At 44.2% G+C, this 22,948-nt stretch overlaps 1 protein-coding gene across 1 annotated transcript; it reads left to right on the plus strand.

Annotated features, from left to right (window-relative positions):
- Positions 1 to 22,340, plus strand: LOC306962392 (uncharacterized protein; the record flags this gene model as incomplete). Its single annotated transcript, XM_079555512.1, has 19 exons — positions 1 to 66; positions 185 to 188; positions 269 to 313; positions 501 to 656; positions 732 to 852; positions 1,024 to 1,202; positions 1,587 to 1,668; positions 1,747 to 1,871; positions 15,570 to 15,737; positions 15,836 to 15,921; positions 16,087 to 16,208; positions 20,200 to 20,275; positions 20,394 to 20,397; positions 20,474 to 20,518; positions 21,054 to 21,209; positions 21,285 to 21,405; positions 21,533 to 21,711; positions 21,788 to 21,869; positions 22,190 to 22,340. 19 exons carry the CDS (start codon positions 1 to 3, stop codon positions 22,338 to 22,340), a joined length of 1,968 nt encoding a protein of 655 aa, XP_079411638.1.
- Positions 22,341 to 22,948: the final 608 nt, after the last annotated feature.

Consider the following 22,948-nt stretch of genomic DNA (forward strand, 5'->3'; position numbering starts at 1 on the left):
ATGTCTCCTCACAGGTTCTCCGTGCTGGCTCTGCTGCTCCTCTCTGCCTACTGCTGGGCTGAGGAGGTAGGTCCTTCAAAAGACTCCAATAACGTAGACCAAGCTTTCTGACTCTTAACTGACTCTGTACCTTTCTTCATGATTTAACGCTCTCTGTTGGTCCACAATGTTTCCGGCTCAATAGTCAGGTATGACACATTCCACAAGAAAAACATTTTCAATATTGACATAAGTATCCATATTAATTGTAATTATTTGTTTTGTGCAGACCTTTCGGTGTCTGAAATCATCGAGAAAGCCAACAAGAATATCGGTAAGACTAATATTCTTACCGATATTGAAGCAAATGACATTTTTGAGTATTGTTTAGATATGCAAATTTACAATATAGAGCCAGTTTTTTAAAGTAACCATCGTCCCCATAGTTCCCACCACAGAAATGTCATCTGCCCCCCCCTCAGTTTCAAACCACATTAATGTGTGACCCTTTGTGGCTGCAGTGCGCCGCGCCGGTGAGCCCGAGCTCATCGAAGGAGACATCGCCATCGACAACGAGGCCGAGAAGAACGCTGACCCCTGCACCTCCAGAGGCTGCATGTGGGGCAAATTTACTGACGGGAAGGTCTACATCCCCTACTACATCACCAACCACTTCTGTCAGTGTTGAACGCTGATCTTTCTCTGTGCTCTAACATAAGAACCAACATTAACCAGTGTGCGTTGTGCTGCAGCCTCTCGGGAAAAGTCCATCATCACCCGCGGACTGGAGTCTTTCTCCTCCTTCTCCTGCATCCGCTTCAGGCCCAGCAGGAGCTCTGACCGCGACTGGCTGAGCATCGAGTCTCAGGATGGGTAAAGAAACTTCCCTTTGAGTCTCCAAGGGCCAAACTCTCGCCCCAGGCCCGTAAAATTGTTCAATGCAATGTTCTTCCCTCATGGAGAATATACTTAATTATGAATTGTCAGGGTCTGATTCAGAGCTAGCCTCTCAAATCGTTTAACACTCGCTGTTGTTCTGTGCAGCTGCTGGTCCTTCGTGGGTCGTCGTGGTGGAAAGCAGGTGGTGTCTCTGTCCCGTAGTGGATGTCTGTACCACAACACCGTCCAACACGAGCTGCTCCATGCTCTGGGCTTCAACCACGAGCAGACCCGCTCCGACAGAGACAAGTACATCAGGGTTTACCTGGAGAACGTCGTGTCTGGTAATGCACATACATGATTACACAAAGGGCAACGGGTGCAGTATTTGGGGGAAAAAACACATTTCATTGCTGTTTTTTCCTACATATATTATGAATCGTTTGGGATATTCTAAAATTGAGATTCAAGTCAATCCAGCTGGTTTGATTGCATGGATTAAATCAGAATTGGGGAAAACAACCCGACCATGGTTTGATGATGAAATGTCGGCTTTAAGTGAACAGAAGATGATGGTTCAAATGATTCATCCACCTGATTGTTGTATCTCTGCGTTGTAAGATTCACTTTGCACATTTTAAAGCCGTCTTTGAGATGAGACCGAAATGTAAACTGCTAAACTAAGCACTTCTTTCATATGGAGCGTTGATCATAATGTGGTTTGGCAGGAATGGAGCACAACTTCAGAAAGATCGCCACTCTGAACCAGGGCACTCCCTACGACTACGGCTCCGTCATGCAGTACTTCAGGTGAGAACGGCCGACAGTCATTCTTTTGAAGGTATTGTTTGTGCAGAAGTTGGATTCAGCTCTCCCTTTCTTGTGCAGGACTGCTTTCTCAAAGAACGGAAGGCCCACGATGGTGCCCATCCCCAACGCCAATGTGAGCCTTGGAAACGCTAAACAGATGAGCAGCAATGACATCAAGAGGCTGAACAGTCTGTACAAGTGCTGTGAGTGTTAACACACCCAAACGGTTACTGCTTTAGAGTTTGTTTAACTTTCCACTAAACTAACCTCTTTTTTGTGTATTTTAGAAGGAAAATCTCCAGGCCTAAGTTTGCAACCGATGACCACCAGCTAATCAATAAAGATTATTTCAAATTTACCTTTGTCTTTGTCCATAACTTAACAATAAGAAAGTAGACATACCATGTCAGAGGTCTCCAGCTCTTTCATTTCGACAATTCACATTTCAGATGCATTTTCTCTTTAGCCTGGATTCCGTACGTTATTGTTGCTTTTAAACCAGGCAGATTGAGAGGATCAGGTCAGATCAGGTCTGATGTGCTGTAACCGCACGCCGTAACCCCGCGCTGTTTGCTCGCCTTTTTCACTTCATAATGCATCCTGAATTAAAGCAGTACTAAGTGCTCATGCCCCTAGAGGCCATAAGCGCAACTGCAGGTGTCGTAGCAAGTTGCGATTTTTTAACTTATAAATTGTCTTGGAGAGAAAATACTACGCTCGACAGAAATGGCGAAGGGAAAGAGGGATATTGCACATCCAATTATACAATGGAAATATTTTTTTTCACTCAAACTTGGCTGTAAATACTGTTTAAAGAGACGCTAGCCTCCAGTTAGCTTTGCCCATTAGCATGTTAGCTTCTTCTTCGTGATTCTATTAGTGTGTATTGGTGGCTCCGGTCCGGTGGCAGTCAAGTTGCAAACATGGTTTTCTGACCAGAGACACCAGGGGGAGATGAAAGACCCTCCAAACATCCCATAAACACTTGTATTACCCCCACAGGGACTACGGAAAGGATTTATTAAGATAAACACGTTACTTAGTGCTGCTTTAACCCGTACAACCGAACATATGAGGCCGATGGTACTGAAATAAAAACCGGGCAAAAAGCTTGGGAAGACTCCGTCTATGGATTAGCTCATTTCCTGATTTGGTGATAAATGCTGTTATATTGAGGCGTATTAAACCTGTACTCACGGGAGTGGACTGAGCTGCTGCTGATCTGATGATTTTTCTCTCTGAAGAGTGGACTTCTGCCCCGCTCAGCTTCAGCAAATTAACAATAATCTCCATGCGCTCTTCTTCTTTGTCTATTTGGTGTTGGTGATGATTGTCTGTCAGCCGCGATTTTTTCTTCTTTTTTTTTTGTCATATAAAGGCTCCTGGCCGTTCCTGCCCACATTAACACTTGGCTTCGGTATGAATCTTAAGTACCACATGATGTATTTTTGGACGACTGTAAACGACTTTTATTAATACACAAGTATAGACTCATTCATCGGAGTGCGTGCTGAAAGTTTATGTGATGATAAGAGATAAAGAGTCGTTTTTCAACTTCTTCCTACTTCTTGTTGTCTTGTTTTGTTTTATTTATTTATAATGTTTAAAATATTTTTTCTGTAAAAATGTTTGAAATATTTTTCTTCTCAAATAAATAAATGAAATGAAATGAATGAACATGGTGGATGAAGCTGTCCTTCCATCAGTCGGACTGAAAATACATGATTTTAAACAGGTCCAGATTAGCTAGAGAGAAAGTTAGTCCCTGTTCCAGTACCCAGACTTCAGCCGAAGTGTGCACTTGCACGTCAGGGATTGAGTGCGCAGGCTACAAGCGTGCAAATATCACAGAACTGGGACAGTGCGGTTTACGTCATCGACTTGTGCCGTTGCGTCATATCTGCAACATCCAAAATGGCAGCACCAGTCACAATTTTCACAATATTGCTATTGAAAATGCTACTAAAACTGCATCAAACCATTTTGAGGAGAAAGAAGCGCTGCAACAGAGGGATGCACCAGACTCTCGCTGCGGTGCCAGAGTTTGTTCGAACAGTCTGTGGAAAAGCTGGGCAATGTGGTTAAGTAGGAGGCAGAATCAAAACTTCCGTAGTATTGCACCGTGAGGAAAAAATCAATTTACTAGTATTTATTTAATGTTTTATCTACATTTTAGGCTGGAGGGCTGCTCAGATGCACCAGAATGAACTCCACCGTACCAGCTCTCCAGGTGTATTTGGATTCCGATGAAGACCTGAAACCTGACTACCGATTGACAAGGGATTCACTGACCGGCTTGATGGGAGTTTTGGAGAGAGAGCAAGATCACGGTTGGGGCTATCCACTGGAGATATTGATATTTGTCTATTGGTTTGGAATCTCATGCAGAGTTTCTGCAAGAGCATTCTCTGTGCCTAAGTCAACAGTCGGCCGGGCTGTGTGCAGAATCACACAAGCTATAATGGAAAAGGCACACAGAGTCATCCGTTATCCAAACCAGGGGGAGTTGGGGGACATTGCGAGGGGATTTGGGCGTTTAGCCGGCCACAAAGCTTTTGACAAAGCTGTAGGTGCAGTGGACGGCTGTCTCATTCGAATTAAGCCCCCAAATCAGAACAAAGACGACTACTTTAGTTATAAGCAGTTCTAGATGCAAGCCATCTGTGACCCCAGCGGAACGATTCCTGAATATTTTTGTTGGTTTTCCTGGCTCGGTTCATGACACGCACGTTCTTAAAAACAGCCCCGTCTGTGTGAATGCAGAATACCCACCACCTGGATATTTTACTCTAGGTGATGGCGAATATCCCTGCAGTCAGTGGCCCATAGTCATCATCACCCCGTACAAACTGCCACTTCAGGGCCGGGCTGAGCAAAGGTGTAACAACTGCCATGCATGTGCCTTTGGTATGATGAAAGCTCTATGTTTAAGGCAATGGAGGTCAAGGTTGCATTTTGCACCCAAGTGGTAATTGCCTGACCCACGGTGATGTCCTGGAACCAGAAGACTTGGACGACAAGAGAACGACAGGAGAAGAAGGACATGAAGCAAGTGGCAACATCCTGAGAGCACGACTCTCTGCCCAGGTTTCTGCTCCACTATCATTACTCAGAACACGATTATATTTCGTTTGATGATTTCAATTTATTTGCGCATTTTTACTCCTTTTTGTGACATTGCTTTGTTCCTCTTGTTACAGAAATATATATGATAGACATTTTATATATTTTTCATAAAGTGTTTATTGTGTTACATACACCAGAAACATGACTGGATATTACTTTTTGGGAAACAGGTATGTTCACGAGAGTTAATAAAAAACAATAAAATAAAAATAATAATAATTTTTTAAAAACTCAATAATGGGATAGAAAAGCAAAACGTAGCTACTTACTTTTTCGGTTACACAGACATCTTAAAGTGCAAAACTAAGCAGATATGAGAAACATAACTATCAGCTTGCTTTTCAGAGTCATTTCCAAAATAGAAAAAAAAAAAAAAACTTAATAATGATAATAATCCATTTTATTTGTACTGCACTTTTCACATGAAAACACATCTCAAAATGCTACTGTCGCTACAGATAAAAACACAAAAAATATCAGCGGTAAAATCACACAAAAAAAAAACATATTAAGACGTACAAAATAAGTGGGTCCTTAGTTTACTTTTAAAAACCTCAATAGACTGTGGCGCCCTCAGATGGTTGGGGAGGGCAGGTGCAGCTGCCTGTAAGGCCCTATCTCCCATAGTGTGGACCACCATGTTCTTACTTAAGATGGTCGACAAGTCTCCCGACCAGATCTAGCATTTTGTCCATTTGTTGTTAAAAAGACCTGTTTAATTGTATTGAGAGCAATATACCAGGGCTGGAGCCGATGGAAAGACATGAAAGAATAACTGTTACTCCCCAGGAGGTGTTTGATGCTGTGTCACAGATAAAGATGAATAAACAGAGTGTCTTCTGAACACTAGTATGCCAGTGCTCGACTTCATCCTCTCCTAGTTCTGTGCTTTACTGTTTTTTGGTTCATGGCGTTTTGCCAGAGGCCCTTCTGTCAATTGTTCATTCCTGTAATCAAGGATAAAATGGGAAAACTGAGTGATATCAACAACTATCGGCCTATAGTGTTGGCCAGTATCTAAGGTACTTGAAAGAATGATTTTAATTGAACCATATTTGTATACTGCACCCAATCAGTTTGGTTTTCAGCGAGGTCGTGGCGCTGACATGAGCTTAAAGTATTACAATATGCAGAATTCTACTATATTGATGTGTTTTCTTAATGCATCTAAAGTGTTCGATTGGATCAATCATCACAACTTTTTGACAAACTATCTAAACACGGTGTCCCTGGCTATCTAATCAGAGCACTTGTTTACTGGTACTCCTCCCAGTGCATGCGAGTGAAATGGGGTGATTCTATCTCTGACTCTTTTAGACTCACTAACGGGGTTCTGTCCCCTGATGTTAAGGAAAAGCCTGCGGTGGAGTTTAAGCGCCAGGCGCGAGTGAAGGATAAAGGCGGAGTTAAGAGGACTTTGAGCGGCTGCATAAGTTGTAACCTAAGCTAAAGTTGCCACTCAGTAGAGTGATCAAATCGTAACAATATACCAGTTCACGATGTTTTCTGCGCATGCGCAGGGTCAAAGGTGAAGGCCACATCAACAGAGGGTAAAATGGCGACTGCAATACCAAAGCTCAGCAAATACGAAACATATAAAAAGCGTGATTTACAGGACCACCTTCGCAAACGAGGTTTACCAGTGAGCGGAGGCATTCAGGAGTTACGGGCCCTTGCATATGCCGCAGATGTTGTGAAAACTCCAATCGTCCCTTCAAAGGATGATGAAGAGAAATCGAGGCAAGTCTGCCTGCAAATAATATTAGGCCTACTCACGCAGTAAACTAGATACAAGTACAGTTTTTTATTGAATACTTTATCATAACACTATATGCAATTCATATCCAGCTAGAGCATTGCATGCTGTTACCAGTAATAAGCTATTGTTTGTATCGTACTGCACATGTAGCATCTGCTATGATCCAAATGGACTCCAGTCTGACTTCATAGTTTGTCCTCAACAATGTATGGGTACTATTATTATTTTTTGTTGTTGTAGTCGAACCTCGAAACCCGCGAAATTAGCCTTGGCTAAATTAGCAATTAGCCATAAATTTTGTATTACATGTTAAATATAAATACATACCTATCAAATAAAATAAAAAAATCTGCTATAGATTCATTTCTATTTGCTGCACCATTGACTCTACAGTGTCATGTATTACTGGGACATAAAATTTGACTAGTTAAATATGTTTCTTTTGTAGATCAGACAGTTACCGAAATCTGCTCAACATTGATGGGAAGTACCTACCTGACCCATTGACTGAGATAAAAGATGGCTGGATAGGGGAAGATAGAGGCATGAGTTTATGGCCGCCTACCATGATAACGGACATCTCAGCTTTCCTCAGACTGAAGGACGAAGTTGATCTTGAAAAACGCTTGATGGGTTACGCTTGATGTGCACCCACACCAGACCAACAAGTAACTTCTACTTCAGCCGCTGCCCCACCTGCACCAGACCAGCCAGTTGCTTCTACTTCAGCACAGGAAAACGGTGAAATTGCAAAGAAAAGGAGCAATTCCAGAATGACAAAGGACATAAAACTAGTGAAAAACAGAAACACTAAAACTGGCAAGCCAGTTTACTTGTGTGGGGTCTGCAAGAAGATCTGCAAAGAAAGTGAAGAAATGACAGAAAAAGACGATTATAGTGTAGAGTGTGATGGTTGCTCAACGTTGGGGCTGTGTAGGTTTTGATGTAGGAATTATAGACAATTACTGGGTGTGTTTATGGTGTTCTGATATGTGAATTGTGAGTTATTGGACTGGAAGGCTCTCTGTTTTCTAAATCTTCACAATAAAGCGTTTAATGACAATTTTCAACATTTCTCCATAGAACTTCCACACACAGAAACTTGTGTAACTTTTAAGGCCTTTCTCAAAACATCTCCACTTTAGTTACTCCAACAGACATCCAACTTTACAGTCTTGTGCTGAACAACATTCTGAAGGTTTGTTCAGTGGAATGTTTTAATATTTAATCCCTACCAGATTTGTCACTAATATATTAACTTATAAAACCATACATTTTAATCTGGCTTTATCCATTATGATTTCATTGCTGAAAATATTTTGTCGCTGAACAAACGTGGCCATTTTTACATGAAAACACACATAAAATCTTGCAGTACTTTTTTCCTCATATTTATGACAGCAATATACAGCAAATGTTTCTCATTAAAATCACAAAAAGTTATTTTTTTCAAATTTACAGAGAACAACAGCTTGTTCAAAGTGTCTGGAGGAAATGCAAGACTTCCTGAAAGACAAGACCCCCAAAAAAGTATTTAATTCATGCATACACATAAAATATTATTTTTAAAGAAGTTTACTAGTAAACATTGTGGTCATGCTTGTGTATAACTTTTCACTTTCAGTCTTAATAGGTTGCGTTCAGATTATAACATTCTATTTCAGATGGAGGACAGGTGCAAATACAACTCCATGTGAGAGAAACAGTTTTGAAATAAATTTCCAAAAATAAAATTGACAAATGTTTTCCCTGATTATTATTTGATAGTGATTGGACTCACAAACCTGATATATTATTCTTATGACTGAAAGTCCTTTCTACTGGTCAATATCACACAAATGTTTTTGAATATTGTCAACACTTTCTGACACTTCTACGTGAAATGATTACACCCTAGTTCACATGTGCTAATAGAGAAGACAGTTTTTGTTTCATGTGACTAGACCCAGTAATTACAGAGATAGTAGCCTAAACCCAAGTTGAAAAATCTGCATTTGACAGTTGCCATAATTACCCAGCATGGAATGCTACCTGCGCTCCACCTCAATTTTAAACTCGGCTATTGGGAATGTTGTAAAGTCACGCTATCTATTAATGTTCTATTATTTCTGTATATTGAATTAGTGATCAAATCGCCAGTGCAGTGGTATAACTTTATGGTGATATTGTGATACAAGTTCTGTAATGGTATAACTTGAAAACTGCAAACCTGTCTGGTTTCCAATCCACTCTGTTTACATGGCGAATCCACTCTTTCCGTGCATTAGAGTTTAGCCTTTTTGTGGGAAAGGTGAACAGCAGAAACGGTGGCTCACATGTGCAAGACCCGACATTATGCTTGAACCCTGAAAAAAATATAAGAATTTGATACTGTTACACATTTTCGCAGATCTATAACTGTTACAGAACATCAGAACCGACACTATATCTCAATATCAGTAGGTCCCTATTATTTTATTTACAGTGTCATATATTTAATGGAAGCAATGGTCAGTACAATCCCATTCAAAAATTGCATAGTTTAAAAAAAAAAAAAAGGTAAATGTTTAAAAGAACAATAGCAGCTAATATGCTACATGCTGACTTTATGGGCATGACATTATAATAAATGAATTATAAATTAGTTATCATTTGCATCCAAAATGTTGTAAACCAAAAAGTTATGAAAGCATGTTGCTGTGTTTTCAACTATTTGGTATTTTCTTTGCTTGCTGCGCTAGGGCTAGCAGTTAGCACGTAGCTGATTAGCATCCACCATGCTTTTAATCTCTTACAATTTGAAATTTTCGAAAGTTTTTGGAGAATTTGAAAGGGATTTTTACTTATGAACAAGAAAGAGCCCAGATAAGGCCGGAACAATGGTGCTTATATCTCAGGAATAACATGTTAGTCACGGAGTTTACTGGTAGTAAAATGACTCCAAATGACAGCTTGTTAACCCATCAAGATTTGCTCAAACGTTGGTGAACGTACCTAAATGGACTGTACAATTATCTTCCATCCACTTTTGTAGGATACGACATCCATTAAAACAACTTACAACGCTACAATGGCCCCAGAGCGTCCCTTTCCCGTTCGCCATTGTTTATTTTGGCAGAAGTTATGGGGCCTTCAACTTTGACCTTACCCACAATGCACTGCCCCTTGTCAACATTGTGAACTGGCATATTGCGAGGCTCCCCCGTTTAATTAGGGAATATTTTGTCAGACAAAGACCAAAAGCTGGCACTGGATATAGCAGAGTCCTGTCATGTACCTATAGACTGAAGATGCAGGAGCCTCATGTCAACTGTCTGTAAACCTGCGTCTTCAAGGTAAGGAGTATTATTATATGAGCACAGTGGATGGTGTTTTTACTGTATGATTCAGGGCACTTCAGTAACATGCTGAGGCTAATACTGCAGACATGTCTGTGACAGAATACAGCTGTGATAACTGTACTGATGTTATAGGGATTGACTGTGAATGGCCTCAAGCTTCATAGAAATATTGTGATGTTGATTATTTGTGTGTGGAAGCCCTGGGCTGTATTTGTCTGATAGTTGTTTATAATTTAAAGGCGTTTTTTGATTTTAAATGTGCCGTGATTTGAATTAGTGTAAAACATATAGAAACCATGGGACTTGGACTTGACTTGGACTTGCTGGTCAGGGACTTATGTGCATCTCTGCCATAAAGTGCTGGCCTTCAGAAACTTGTAACACCGTGTGGTCCATCCTCACCTCCTCCATCACCGTGTGGTTCATCCTCACCTCCTCCATGTGTGGTCCATCCTCACCTCCTCCATCACCGTGTGGTCCATCCTCACCTCCTCCATCACCGTGTGGTCCATCCTCACCTCCTCCATGTGTGGTCCATCCTCACCTCCTCCATGTGTGGTCCATCCTCACCTCCTCCATCACTGTGTGGTCCATCCTCACCTCCTCCATCACCGTGTGGTTCATCCTCACCTCCTCCATCACCGTGTGGTCCATCCTCACCTCCATCACCGTGTGGTCCATCCTCACCTCCTCCATCACTGTGTGGTTCATCCTCACCTCCTCCATCACCGTGTGGTCCATCCTCACCTCCTCCATGTGAGGTCCATCCTCACCTCCTCCATGTGAGGTCCATCCTCACCTCCTCCATGTGAGGTCCATCCTCACCTCCTCCATCACTGTGTGGTCCATCCTCACCTCCTCCATGTGTGGTTCATCCTCACCTCCTCCATGTGTGGTCCATCCTCACCTCCTCCATGTGTGGTTCATCCTCACCTCCTCCATGTGTGGTCCATCCTCACCTCCTCCATCACCGTGTGGTCCATCCTCACCTCCTCCATCACCGTGTGGTCCATCCTCACCTCCTCCATCACCGTGTGGTCCATCCTCACCTCCTCCATGTGTGGTTCATCCTCACCTCCTCCATGTGTGGTCCATCCTCACCTCCTCCATGTGTGGTCCATCCTCACCTCCTCCATGTGTGGTTCATCCTCACCTCCTCCATGTGTGGTTCATCCTCACCTCCTCCATCACCGTGTGGTCCATCCTCACCTCCTCCATCACCGTGTGGTCCATCCTCACCTCCTCCATGTGAGGTCCATCCTCACCTCCTCCATCACCGTGTGGTCCATCCTCACCTCCTCCATGTGAGGTCCATCCTCACCTCCTCCATCACTGTGTGGTTCATCCTCACCTCCTCCATCACTGTGTGGTCCATCCTCACCTCCTCCATCACTGTGTGGTCCATCCTCTCCTCCTCCATCACTGTGTGGTCCATCCTCATCTCCTCCATCACCGTGTGGTCCATCCTCACCTCCTCCATCACCGTGTGGTTCATCCTCACCTCCTCCATCACTGTGTGGTCCATCCTCATCTCCTCCATCACCGTGTGGTTCATCCTCACCTCCTCCATGTGTGGTCCATCCTCACCTCCTCCATCACTGTGTGGTCCATCCTCACCTCCTCCATCACTGTGTGGTCCATCCTCACCTCCTCCATCACCGTGTGGTTCATCCTCACCTCCTCCATGTGTGGTCCATCCTCACCTCCTCCATCACTGTGTGGTCCATCCTCACCTCCTCCATCACTGTGTGGTCCATCCTCACCTCCTCCATCACCGTGTGGTCCATCCTCACCTCCTCCATGTGTGGTCCATCCTCATCTCCTCCATGTGTGGTCCATCCTCACCTCCTCCATCACTGTGTGGTTCATCCTCACCTCCTCCATCACTGTGTGGTCCATCCTCACCTCCTCCATCACCGTGTGGTTCATCCTCACCTCCTCCATCACCGTGTGGTCCATCCTCACCTCCTCCATCACCGTGTGGTTCATCCTCTCCTCCTCCATCACCGTGTGGTCCATCCTCACCTCCTCCATCACTGTGTGGTTCATCCTCACCTCCTCCATCACCGTGTGGTCCATCCTCACCTCCTCCATTACCGTGTGGTTCATCCTCACCTCCTCCATCACCGTGTGGTCCATCCTCACCTCCTCCATCACCGTGTGGTTCATCCTCACCTCCTCCATGTGTGGTTCATCCTCACCTCCTCCATGTGTGGTTCATCCTCACCTCCTCCATGTGTGGTCCATCCTCACCTCCTCCATGTGTGGTTCATCCTCACCTCCTCCATGTGTGGTCCATCCTCACCTCCTCCATGTGTGGTCCATCCTCACCTCCTCCATCACCGTGTGGTCCATCCTCACCTCCTCCATCACCGTGTGGTCCATCCTCACCTCCTCCATGTGTGGTTCATCCTCACCTCCTCCATGTGTGGTCCATCCTCACCTCCTCCATGTGTGGTCCATCCTCACCTCCTCCATGTGTGGTTCATCCTCACCTCCTCCATGTGTGGTTCATCCTCACCTCCTCCATCACCGTGTGGTCCATCCTCACCTCCTCCATCACCGTGTGGTCCATCCTCACCTCCTCCATGTGAGGTCCATCCTCACCTCCTCCATCACCGTGTGGTCCATCCTCACCTCCTCCATGTGAGGTCCATCCTCACCTCCTCCATCACTGTGTGGTTCATCCTCACCTCCTCCATCACTGTGTGGTCCATCCTCACCTCCTCCATCACTGTGTGGTCCATCCTCTCCTCCTCCATCACTGTGTGGTCCATCCTCATCTCCTCCATCACCGTGTGGTCCATCCTCACCTCCTCCATCACCGTGTGGTTCATCCTCACCTCCTCCATCACTGTGTGGTCCATCCTCATCTCCTCCATCACCGTGTGGTTCATCCTCACCTCCTCCATGTGTGGTCCATCCTCACCTCCTCCATCACTGTGTGGTCCATCCTCACCTCCTCCATCACTGTGTGGTCCATCCTCACCTCCTCCATCACCGTGTGGTTCATCCTCACCTCCTCCATGTGTGGTCCATCCTCACCTCCTCCATCACTGTGTGGTCCATCCTCACCTCCTCCATCACTGTGTGGTCCATCCTCACCTCCTCCATCACCGTGTGGTCCATCCTCACCTCCTCCATGTGTGGTCCATCCTCATCTCCTCCATGTGTGGTCCATCCTCACCTCCTCCATCACTGTGTGGTTCATCCTCACCTCCTCCATCACTGTGTGGTCCATCCTCACCTCCTCCATCACCGTGTGGTTCATCCTCACCTCCTCCATCACCGTGTGGTCCATCCTCACCTCCTCCATCACCGTGTGGTTCATCCTCTCCTCCTCCATCACCGTGTGGTCCATCCTCACCTCCTCCATCACTGTGTGGTTCATCCTCACCTCCTCCATCACCGTGTGGTCCATCCTCACCTCCTCCATTACCGTGTGGTTCATCCTCACCTCCTCCATCACCGTGTGGTCCATCCTCACCTCCTCCATCACCGTGTGGTCCATCCTCACCTCCTCCATCACCGTGTGGTCCATCCTCACCTCCTCCATCACCGTGTGGTTCATCCTCACCTCCTCCATCACCGTGTGGTCCATACTCTCCTCCTCCATCACTGTGTGGTCCATCCTCACCTCCTCCATCACCGTGTGGTCCATCCTCGCCTCCTCCATCACTGTGTGGTCCATCCTCACCTCCTCCATCAGCGTGTGGTCCATCCTCACCTCCTCCATCACCGTGTGGTCCATCCTCACCTCCTCCATGTGTGGTCCATCCTCACCTCCTCCATCACCGTGTGGTCCATCCTCACCTCCTCCATCACCGTGTGGTTCTCCATTTTTTATCGTATTTATTTTAATATACTATATGCATGCCCCTATGGTCTAATGGTTTAAAGTTTTATGGCTTATTTTTATCCAAATTCGTATGTTTTTTTTTATGTTGCATGTCTGCACCGAGAAAAAAATCCTAGTTTGTGAACCTGTTCTTGTAAAAATGGAGATAGTTCCATCAGCCGAGAAAACCAACTAGAAACCCTAAAAACTGTTAAAGGGATGTTTCAGGATTTTTGACATAGGGCCTCATTTCCTAGTTATCCAGAGTGTTGCTGGTACCTGGAGAAATTTTGTTTGTAATTCATGCAGTTCTTATGTTTGAAGAGTTTCGTGGCGCTAGGCTAGTGCTAGGCCAGCGCATTTCTATGGTATCAGCTAGCCTGGAATAAAAACAGTCTGAGCCGCTCCACAGAGCACCTGAGGCAAATCACTTATAACACCAGACTAACTGTAGATAAGTGCGCCTGTGCCTGCCTGTAAGTTTTGTGCAATTTCGTCAGTTCTTGGACTTGCCATAAACACATGTCAGCCGCCTGTATCCGCGATTGTGTCCTTTCGGTCATTACCCAGATCTCATGACCTTAGGTGAGGGTGTGAACGTAGATCGGCCGGTAACTTGAGAGCTTTGCTTTACTAGTTTGGAGAAGACCCTGGTTCTGCTGGTATCTTGAAATTTAAACCTCTTCATGGTGTGAAGAAGAGGGAGAATCTACCTAGTTGTGCCTGGATTGAGTCTGGTTACAGTCAGCATCAACTACATCATCAGTGTTGTTAGAGGTTATTAGCAGTTCTGCGTTAATATTCAAACAGAATTATGAATAACAAAACTCACACACTGTCCATGTGTTTTTGCTCATTTATTGATGATCAGACAAAAGCTCTCTCTCTCTGCCGTTTGCCGCTGGTTGATTGTTATTGAGGGGACTTCTCCATCCCAAGAACAACACTTGACCGCAAATAAAGGATTCTGATTGCACTGATCCCTTTGAGTTTGGCAGCAGTGGGAAAAGTGCATGTCCTGCCCAGATATCCATAATATATCAGAGAACAAACTACAATTTGACAGGTTCTTTATTGCCAGGATTATTTCAGTTGTATCAGTGGTCTCCTCGGCCAGTCAGGACTCGTCTTCCTTCTGAAACACAACATAAGTTCACAGCTGAAGCCGGTTTATGTAGGTTAGTGATGTGTGGCTCTGCACTCACAGCACTTGTACAGGCTGTTCAGTCTCTTCTTGTCACTGGCGCTCATCTCCCGGGCACCTCCCAGGTTCACGTTGGAGTTGGGGATGGGGACCATGGTGGGCTGGCCGTTCTTAGAGAAGGCAGTCCTGAGTACGGAGAGAGAGAGTTTAGGCAGTGTTCAGACCTCCTCTGCTTCTGATCCGTTTGATAATGAAGAAGTCAGATGCTAACATCAGGTACATTTCTCAGATTGTGCAGGTTGTATACATTATGACATATAATTGATAATGTCATTCAAGGCGGTCATTTTCCCCGTGTGCAGCAGATACAGGAGAAACATCAGACATCAAAGATACTGCAGAAACCTGAAGCTCCCAGGCCGAGTGTGGAGGGGACGAGGGAGAGGGGAGAGAGGAGGAGGTTTTTGTTTGGGGATAAAAGGAGTGGAATGCATTAGTGTTCTCACCTGTGGTACTGCATGACGGAGCCGTAGTCGTAGGACGTGCCCTGGTTCAGAGTGGCGATCTTTCTGAAGTTGTGCTCCATTCCTTGTCACACATTAAGAGACGTTTTACTTCACATGTGTATATGACAGAATACATCACAAGCCCACTGACGCCCTACCAGACACCACGTTCTGCAACAGGACTTTGATGTGGTTGTCTCTGTCGGAGCGGGTCTGCTCGTGGTTGAAGCCCAGAGCGTGGAGCAGCTCGTGCTGGACGGTGTTGTGGTACAGACATCCTCTACGGGCCAGGGACACCACCTGCTTTCCACCACGACGACCCACGAAGGACCAGCAGCTGCACAGAACAAAAGCACAGAGTTCAACTCTTTGAGAAGTTAAGTGTATTTTCGACAACAGTTTTACGAGCCTCAGCCGTAAGTTTGAGACTACTTCATGGAAGAGCTGCTGAGAAGTTTCTTTACCCGTCTTTAGACTCGATGCTCAGCCAGTCGCGGTCAGAGCTCCTGCTGGGCCTGAAGCGGATGCAGGAGAAGGAGGAGAAAGACTCCAGTCCGCGGGTGATGATGGACTTTTCCCGAGAGGCTGCAGCACAACGCACACTGGTTAATGTTGGTTCTTATGTTAGAGCACAGAGAAAGATCACCGTTCAACACTGACAGAAGTGGTTGGTGATGTAGTAGGGGATGTAGACCTTCCCGTCAGTAAATTTGCCCCACATGCAGCCTCTGGAGGTGCAGGGGTCAGCGTTCTTCTCGGCCTCGTTGTCGATGGCGATGTCTCCTTCGATGAGCTCGGGCTCACCGGCGCGGCGCACTGCAGCCACAAAGGGTCACACATTAATGTGGTTTGAAACTGAGGGGGGGGCAGATGACATTTCTGTGGGGGACGATGGTTTCTTAAAATGACTGGGCGTGAAACGGAGTTCAACTACTTCTCTGTTTGTTCTTCTCTGTCACAAATTAATTCATGTTCATGTTTTCTTATAAAGGCGATCAAAAGTGCTGACAATCAGGGCGATATTGACAAAAATAAATATATATATCATCATCTCAATATTACGATATTTTTGCAAATCATCTGAAAAATGCAAAAATGTGCTGACAAAAATCTAAATTTCAATTGCATTGTCGCTCAAAACGTTAATCAATGTCCTGAACAGACGACAAAAGGGCCAAAAAAAACATTACCCATTTCCCCCCTATTATCTTTTAGCAGTTTTTCACAGGAGATTAAGTCGATATTGTAGATCATCCAAACAGCAATGTATTTATTTATCTCGTAGACGATATATCGGCCACCTGGAGTGACAACACTTCTCTTTTGACTTCAAAAACTCGCTCTACCAGTGGCATTTATATTATATACTACACCACAGCCCATAAGGTCAGCTGCTGTTCTGGGAAACACGGTGTACAAAAGTTTGGTCTTACCGATATTCTTGTTGGCTTTCTCAATGATTTCAGACGCTGAAAGGTCTGCACAAAACAAACAGGAAATTAATCTTAAAGCTCAATAAATATTGAAAATGTTTTTCTTGTGGAATGTGTCATACCTGACTATTGAGCCGGAAACATTGTGGACCAATAGAGAGCGTTAAATCATGAAGAAAGGTACAGAGTCAGTTAAGAGTCAGAAAGCTTGGTCTACGTTATTGGAGTCTTTTGAAGGACCTACCTCCTCAGCCCAGCAGTAGGCAGAGAGGAGCAGCAGAGCCAGCACGGAGAACCTGTGAGGAGACATCCTTGTGCACCTGGAAACAGCATCATAGTACGTTTAGTTTCAAACCTGCTCGATGCGTTTTGGAGTTAGAAATACTCACCGTAAGTTTCAAACACACAGACACTGAGCTGACTCCGGTTCACTCTTTTATACCCGTCAACCTCGGACCGTATGTCACAAGTGAACGTCATGGACATAGATTACTGGTGGGAAAAACCTATAGAACAGACACCTGATTTAATGGATGCCTGGAAAAACATATCAAACATCTGCCACTTTCTCCATAGTCTGCTCTTTCTCAGGAGCAGGTCATACACCGGACTAGTCCAGTCTACTGTAACAAAATGCAAATGCACAAATCTGTTCTTGATATAAATATATTTATCGAAATGGACAGAAAAGAACATCATTTCATTTGCACAAAATTTTGATGTTACAGGGCAAATTCAGAGTTATCAATCCTTTATCACGACTTATCAGTTCCCAGTTAGCTCAAAAGAGTTTAACTTTGGATCAAATCGGTACCAGACGGTATGCGGAACCAATGAAAAGTCACAGAAAATCAACAACTATTGCGACTATTTTATTAGATGCCATTTATATTCAGAGCAAGAGATTCTCAAATAAACATATTTGCAGTTGCATTCAATCTTTAAACTGATGTTCCTACAGTGTGTTGCAAGTATTTGCCCCCCTTTAACTTTTTGACATTTAGCCACGCTGTGGACCACAAACATAAATACATTTTTTGCGAAAGACACACACTAAGTGGCAAACAATCATAAAGTGAAATTTAATGTATACATGATTTTGAACTTTTTTTCAATTAAAGGAGCAGGCCACCATTTTTCCATACTGAGATATGTTCTTTTCTGAGCTTAGATGAGTTGATATTTACCTGTCTGGTCTTGGTGCGTGCACTCAGTCATGCAAAACGACCAAAGATGTTGTTAGCATTTTCCAAACAGGATGAAGTTAGAAGCGACCAAGCTCTTTCACGGGCACAAAGACCAGACAGGTACATGTCAACTCGTCTAAGCTCAGGTAAGAACGTATCTCAGTATGGAAAAACGGTGGCCTGTTCCTTTAATAAAAAACAGAAAAGTATCTACTTTCCTCTTCGTGCAACCAGTTGCCTTCAGAAGTTGCCTGATGATTTCTGAATGATCACATATTGCCCTAATGACTAAATAGAGTGTGTGTAATCTAATGTCAGTTCAAATACAGCTGCTCTGTGATGGTCTCAGAGGTCTGTTCGAGACTATTGGGGAGCAGAAGCATCATGAAGTCCAAGAACACACCAGACAGGTCCAGGATAAAGTTATTGAGAAGTAAAGCTGGGTTAGGTTATACAAAGATTTCCAAAGCTTTGAACATCTCTCAAAGTACAGTTAAATACACCATCCAGGAATGGAAACTGCAAACCTACCAAGACCCGGCCATCCTCCTCAACTTACTGACCGAACAAGGACAGCACTGACCACAGCTGTTACCAAGAAGCCTATGATTACACTGGATGCACTGCAGAGAGCTACAGGTCAGGTGGGGGAAACTGTACACAGAACAACTATTAGTCGTACACTGCACGAGTAAGTAGCTAGGAGAAGCCATTTCTAAAAGAAAACCAGAAGAAGTCCCGTTTGATGTTGGCCAGAAGCCTCATGGGGATACAAACATGTGGAGGATGCAAACATGTGGAGGAAGGTGCTTTGGTCAGATGAGACCAAAATGGAACTTTTTGGCCTAAATGCAAAACGCTATGTTTGGCGTAAAAGTAACACTGCACATCACCCTGAAAACACCATCCCCACTGTCAGACATGGTGGTGGAGCATCGGGCTCTGGGGGGCTTTTCTTCAGAAGCGTCAGGGAAGATGGCTCTAGTCGATGGAAAGATGGAAATACAGGGCAATCTTGGACGAAAACATGTTGGAGTCTTCAAAGACTAGAAACTTGGGCGGAGGTTCACCTTCCAGCAAGACAACGACCCTAAACATAAATCCAGGGCCACAATGGAATGGTTGAAAACAGGAAATATCCATGTGTTAGAAAGGTCAAGTCAAAGTCCAGACGAAATCCAATCGAGAATCTGTGGAAAGATCTGAAAACTGCGGTTCACAAGCGCTCTCCATGTAATCTAACTGAGCTTGAGCTGTTTTGCAAAGAAGATGTGCAGGGCTGGTAGAGACAAACCCGACAGACTTGCAGCTGTAATTGCAGAAAAAAGGCAGTTCCATACTTTTCAGTTTTTTATTCATAAAAAAAGTTCAAAATAATATAAACACTAAATTTCACTTTATGATTGTGTGCCACTTAGTGTGTGTCTTTCGCAAAAAATGTACTTATGTTTGTGGTCCACAGCGTGGCAAAATGTCAAAAAGTTAAAGGGGGGCAAATACTTGCAACACACTGTAGGAACGGCATTTATTATTCTGTAGTAGGATTTGTAAATACAGGGTTCCAATGGCCTTTGCAGCAAGGGATACATCAGTTTAAAGATTGAATGCAACTGCAAATATGTTTATTTGAGAATCTCTTGCTCTGAATATAAATGGCATCTAATAAAATAGTCGCAATAGTTGTTGATTTTCTGTGATTTTTCATTGGTTCCGCATACCGTCTGGTACCGATTTGATCCAAAGTTAAACTCTTTTGAGCTAACTGGGATCTGATTAGTTGTGATAAAGGATTGATAACTCTGAATTTGCCCTGTAACATCAAAATTTTGTGAAACGAAATGATGTTCTTTTCTGTCCATTTCGATAAATATATTTTTATCAAAGAACAGATTTGTACATTTGCATTTTGTTACAGTAGACTGGACTTGTCCGGTGTATGACCTGCTCCTGAGAAAGAGCAGACTATGGAGAAAGTGGCAGATGTTTGATATGTTTTTCCAAGTATCCATTAAATCAGGTGTCTGTTCTCTAGGTTTTTCCCACCAGTAATCTATGTCCATGACGTTCACTTGTGATATACGGTCCGAGGGTGACGGGTATAAAAGAGTGAACCGGAGTCAGCTCAGTGTCTGTGGGTCTGAAACTTACGGTGAGTATTTCTAACTCCAAAACGCATCGAGCAGGTTTGAAACTAAACGTACTATGATGCTGTTTCCAGGTGCACAAGGATGTCTCCTCACAGGTTCTCCGTGCTGGCTCTGCTGCTCCTCTCTGCCTACTGCTGGGCTGAGGAGGTAGGTCCTTCAAAAGACTCCAATAACGTAGACCAAGCTTTCTGGCTCTTAACTGACTCTGTACCTTTCTTCATGATTTAACGCTCTCTGTTGGTCCACAATGTTTCGGGCTCAATAGTCAGGTATGACACATTCCACAAGAAAAACATTTTCAATATTTATTGAGCTTTAATATTAATTTCCTGTTTGAATGTGCAGACCTTTCAGCGTCTGAAATCATCGAGAAAGCCAACAAGAATATCGGTAAGACCAAACTTTTGTACACCGTGTTTCCCAGAACAGCAGCTGACTTTATGGACTGTGATGTAATAATAAGTGTTGTCACTCGAGGTGGCCAATATATCGTCTAAGAGATAAATAAATAAATTGCTGTTTGGATGATCTACAATATCGACTTAATCTCCTGTGAAAAACTGCTAAAAAATAATAGGGTGAAAATGGGTAATGTTTTTTTCGGCCCTTTTGTCGTCTGTTCAGGACAATGATTAACTTTTTGAGCGACAATGCAATTGAAATTTAGATTTTTGTCAGCACATTTTTGCATTTTTCAGATGATTGTCAATATCGCCCTGATTGTCAGCACTTTTGGTCGCCTTTATAAGAAAACATGAACATGAATTCATTTGTGACAGAGAAGAACAAACAGAGAAGTAGTTGAACTCCGTTTCACGCCCAGTCATTTTAAGAAACCATTGTCCCCATAGTTCCCACCACAGAAATGTCATCTGCCCCCCCTCAGTTTCAAACCACATTAATGTGTGACCCTTTGTGGCTGCAGTGCGCCGCGCCGGTGAGCCCGAGCTCATCGAAGGAGACATCGCCATCGACAACGAGGCCGAGAAGAACGCTGACCCCTGCACCTCCAGAGGCTGCATGTGGGGCAAATTTACTGACGGGAAGGTCTACATCCCCTACTACATCACCAACCACTTCTGTCAGTGTTGAACGCTGATCTTTCTCTGTGCTCTAACATAAGAACCAACATTAACCAGTGTGCGTTGTGCTGCAGCCTCTCGGGAAAAGTCCATCATCACCCGCGGACTGGAGTCTTTCTCCTCCTTCTCCTGCATCCGCTTCAGGCCCAGCAGGAGCTCTGACCGCGACTGGCTCAGCATCGAGTCTAAAGACGGGTAAAGAAACTTCTCAGCAGCTCTTCCATGAAGTAGTCTCAAACTTACGGCTGAGGCTCGTAAAACTGTTGTCGAAAATACACTTAACTTCTCAAAGAGTTGAACTCTGTGCTTTTGTTCTGTGCAGCTGCTGGTCCTTCGTGGGTCGTCGTGGTGGAAAGCAGGTGGTGTCCCTGGCCCGTAGAGGATGTCTGTACCACAACACCGTCCAGCACGAGCTGCTCCACGCTCTGGGCTTCAACCACGAGCAGACCCGCTCCGACAGAGACAACCACATCAAAGTCCTGTTGCAGAACGTGGTGTCTGGTAGGGCGTCAGTGGGCTTGTGATGTATTCTGTCATATACACATGTGAAGTAAAACGTCTCTTAATGTGTGACAAGGAATGGAGCACAACTTCAGAAAGATCGCCACTCTGAACCAGGGCACGTCCTACGACTACGGCTCCGTCATGCAGTACCACAGGTGAGAACACTAATGCATTCCACTCCTTTTATCCCCAAACAAAAACCTCCTCCCCTCTCCCCTCTCTCTCGTCCCCTCCACACTCGGCCTGGGAGCTTCAGGTTTCTGCAGTGTCTTTGATGTCTGATGTTTCTCCTGTATCTGCTTCACACGGGGAAAATGACCGCCTTGAATGACATTATCAATTATATGTCATAATGTATACAACCTGCACAATTTGAGAAATGTACCTGATGTTAGCATCTGACTTCTTCATAATCAAACGGATCAGCAGCAGAGGAGGTCTGAACACTGCCTAAACTCTCTCTCTCCGTACTCAGGACTGCCTTCTCTAGGAACGGCCAGCCCACCATGGTCCCCATCCCCAACTCCAACGTGAACCTGGGAGGTGCCCGGGAGATGAGCGCCAGTGACAAGAAGAGACTGAACAGCCTGTACAAGTGCTGTGAGTGCAGAGCCACACATCACTAACCTACATATACCGGCTTCAGCTGTGAACTTATGTTGTGTTTCAGAAGGAAGACCTGAGTCCTGACCGGCCGAGGAGACCACTGATACAACTGAAATAATCCTGGCAATAAAGAACCTGTCAAATTGTAATCTGTTCTCTGATTCACTGCGGCTCAGCAACAGAACCTCCCCTCTGTTTGGGGTAAATACAAATGCAGTTATTGTTTCTCGTGATCGATGTCTGATGAGTTTCTCCCACTAATTTGAGCTTTTGTCAAAACTTTATATAGAGCAGCAAATATAGGGATTTAGCCAATGATGAAAAAAATAAAATAAAAGCAAAATAAAATAAGTAAAATAATAATATATCAATACCACAGTATCGATACCAAACGACTACTTTTTAAGCATCGATGTTGGGCAAAAAGTATTGCTACTAATTTGCATATGTAAAAAGAAAGCGTGGCAGCAATTTTAAACACAAAAGGACGATTTACATCTTTGTTCTGAGCCAAAACAGTCCACAGCAGCAGAGGATTGAACTAAGCCAGCCAAATCATTCTGGTTTAGATTCTGTCATGAAAGTATTAATTTTAAACTTGATGTATTTAATTTCACATTAACATTGT

The sequence above is a fragment of the Gobius niger genome (genome assembly GCF_951799975.1).
Source record: "Gobius niger genome assembly, chromosome: 4".
Taxonomy (NCBI): domain Eukaryota; kingdom Metazoa; phylum Chordata; class Actinopteri; order Gobiiformes; family Gobiidae; genus Gobius; species Gobius niger.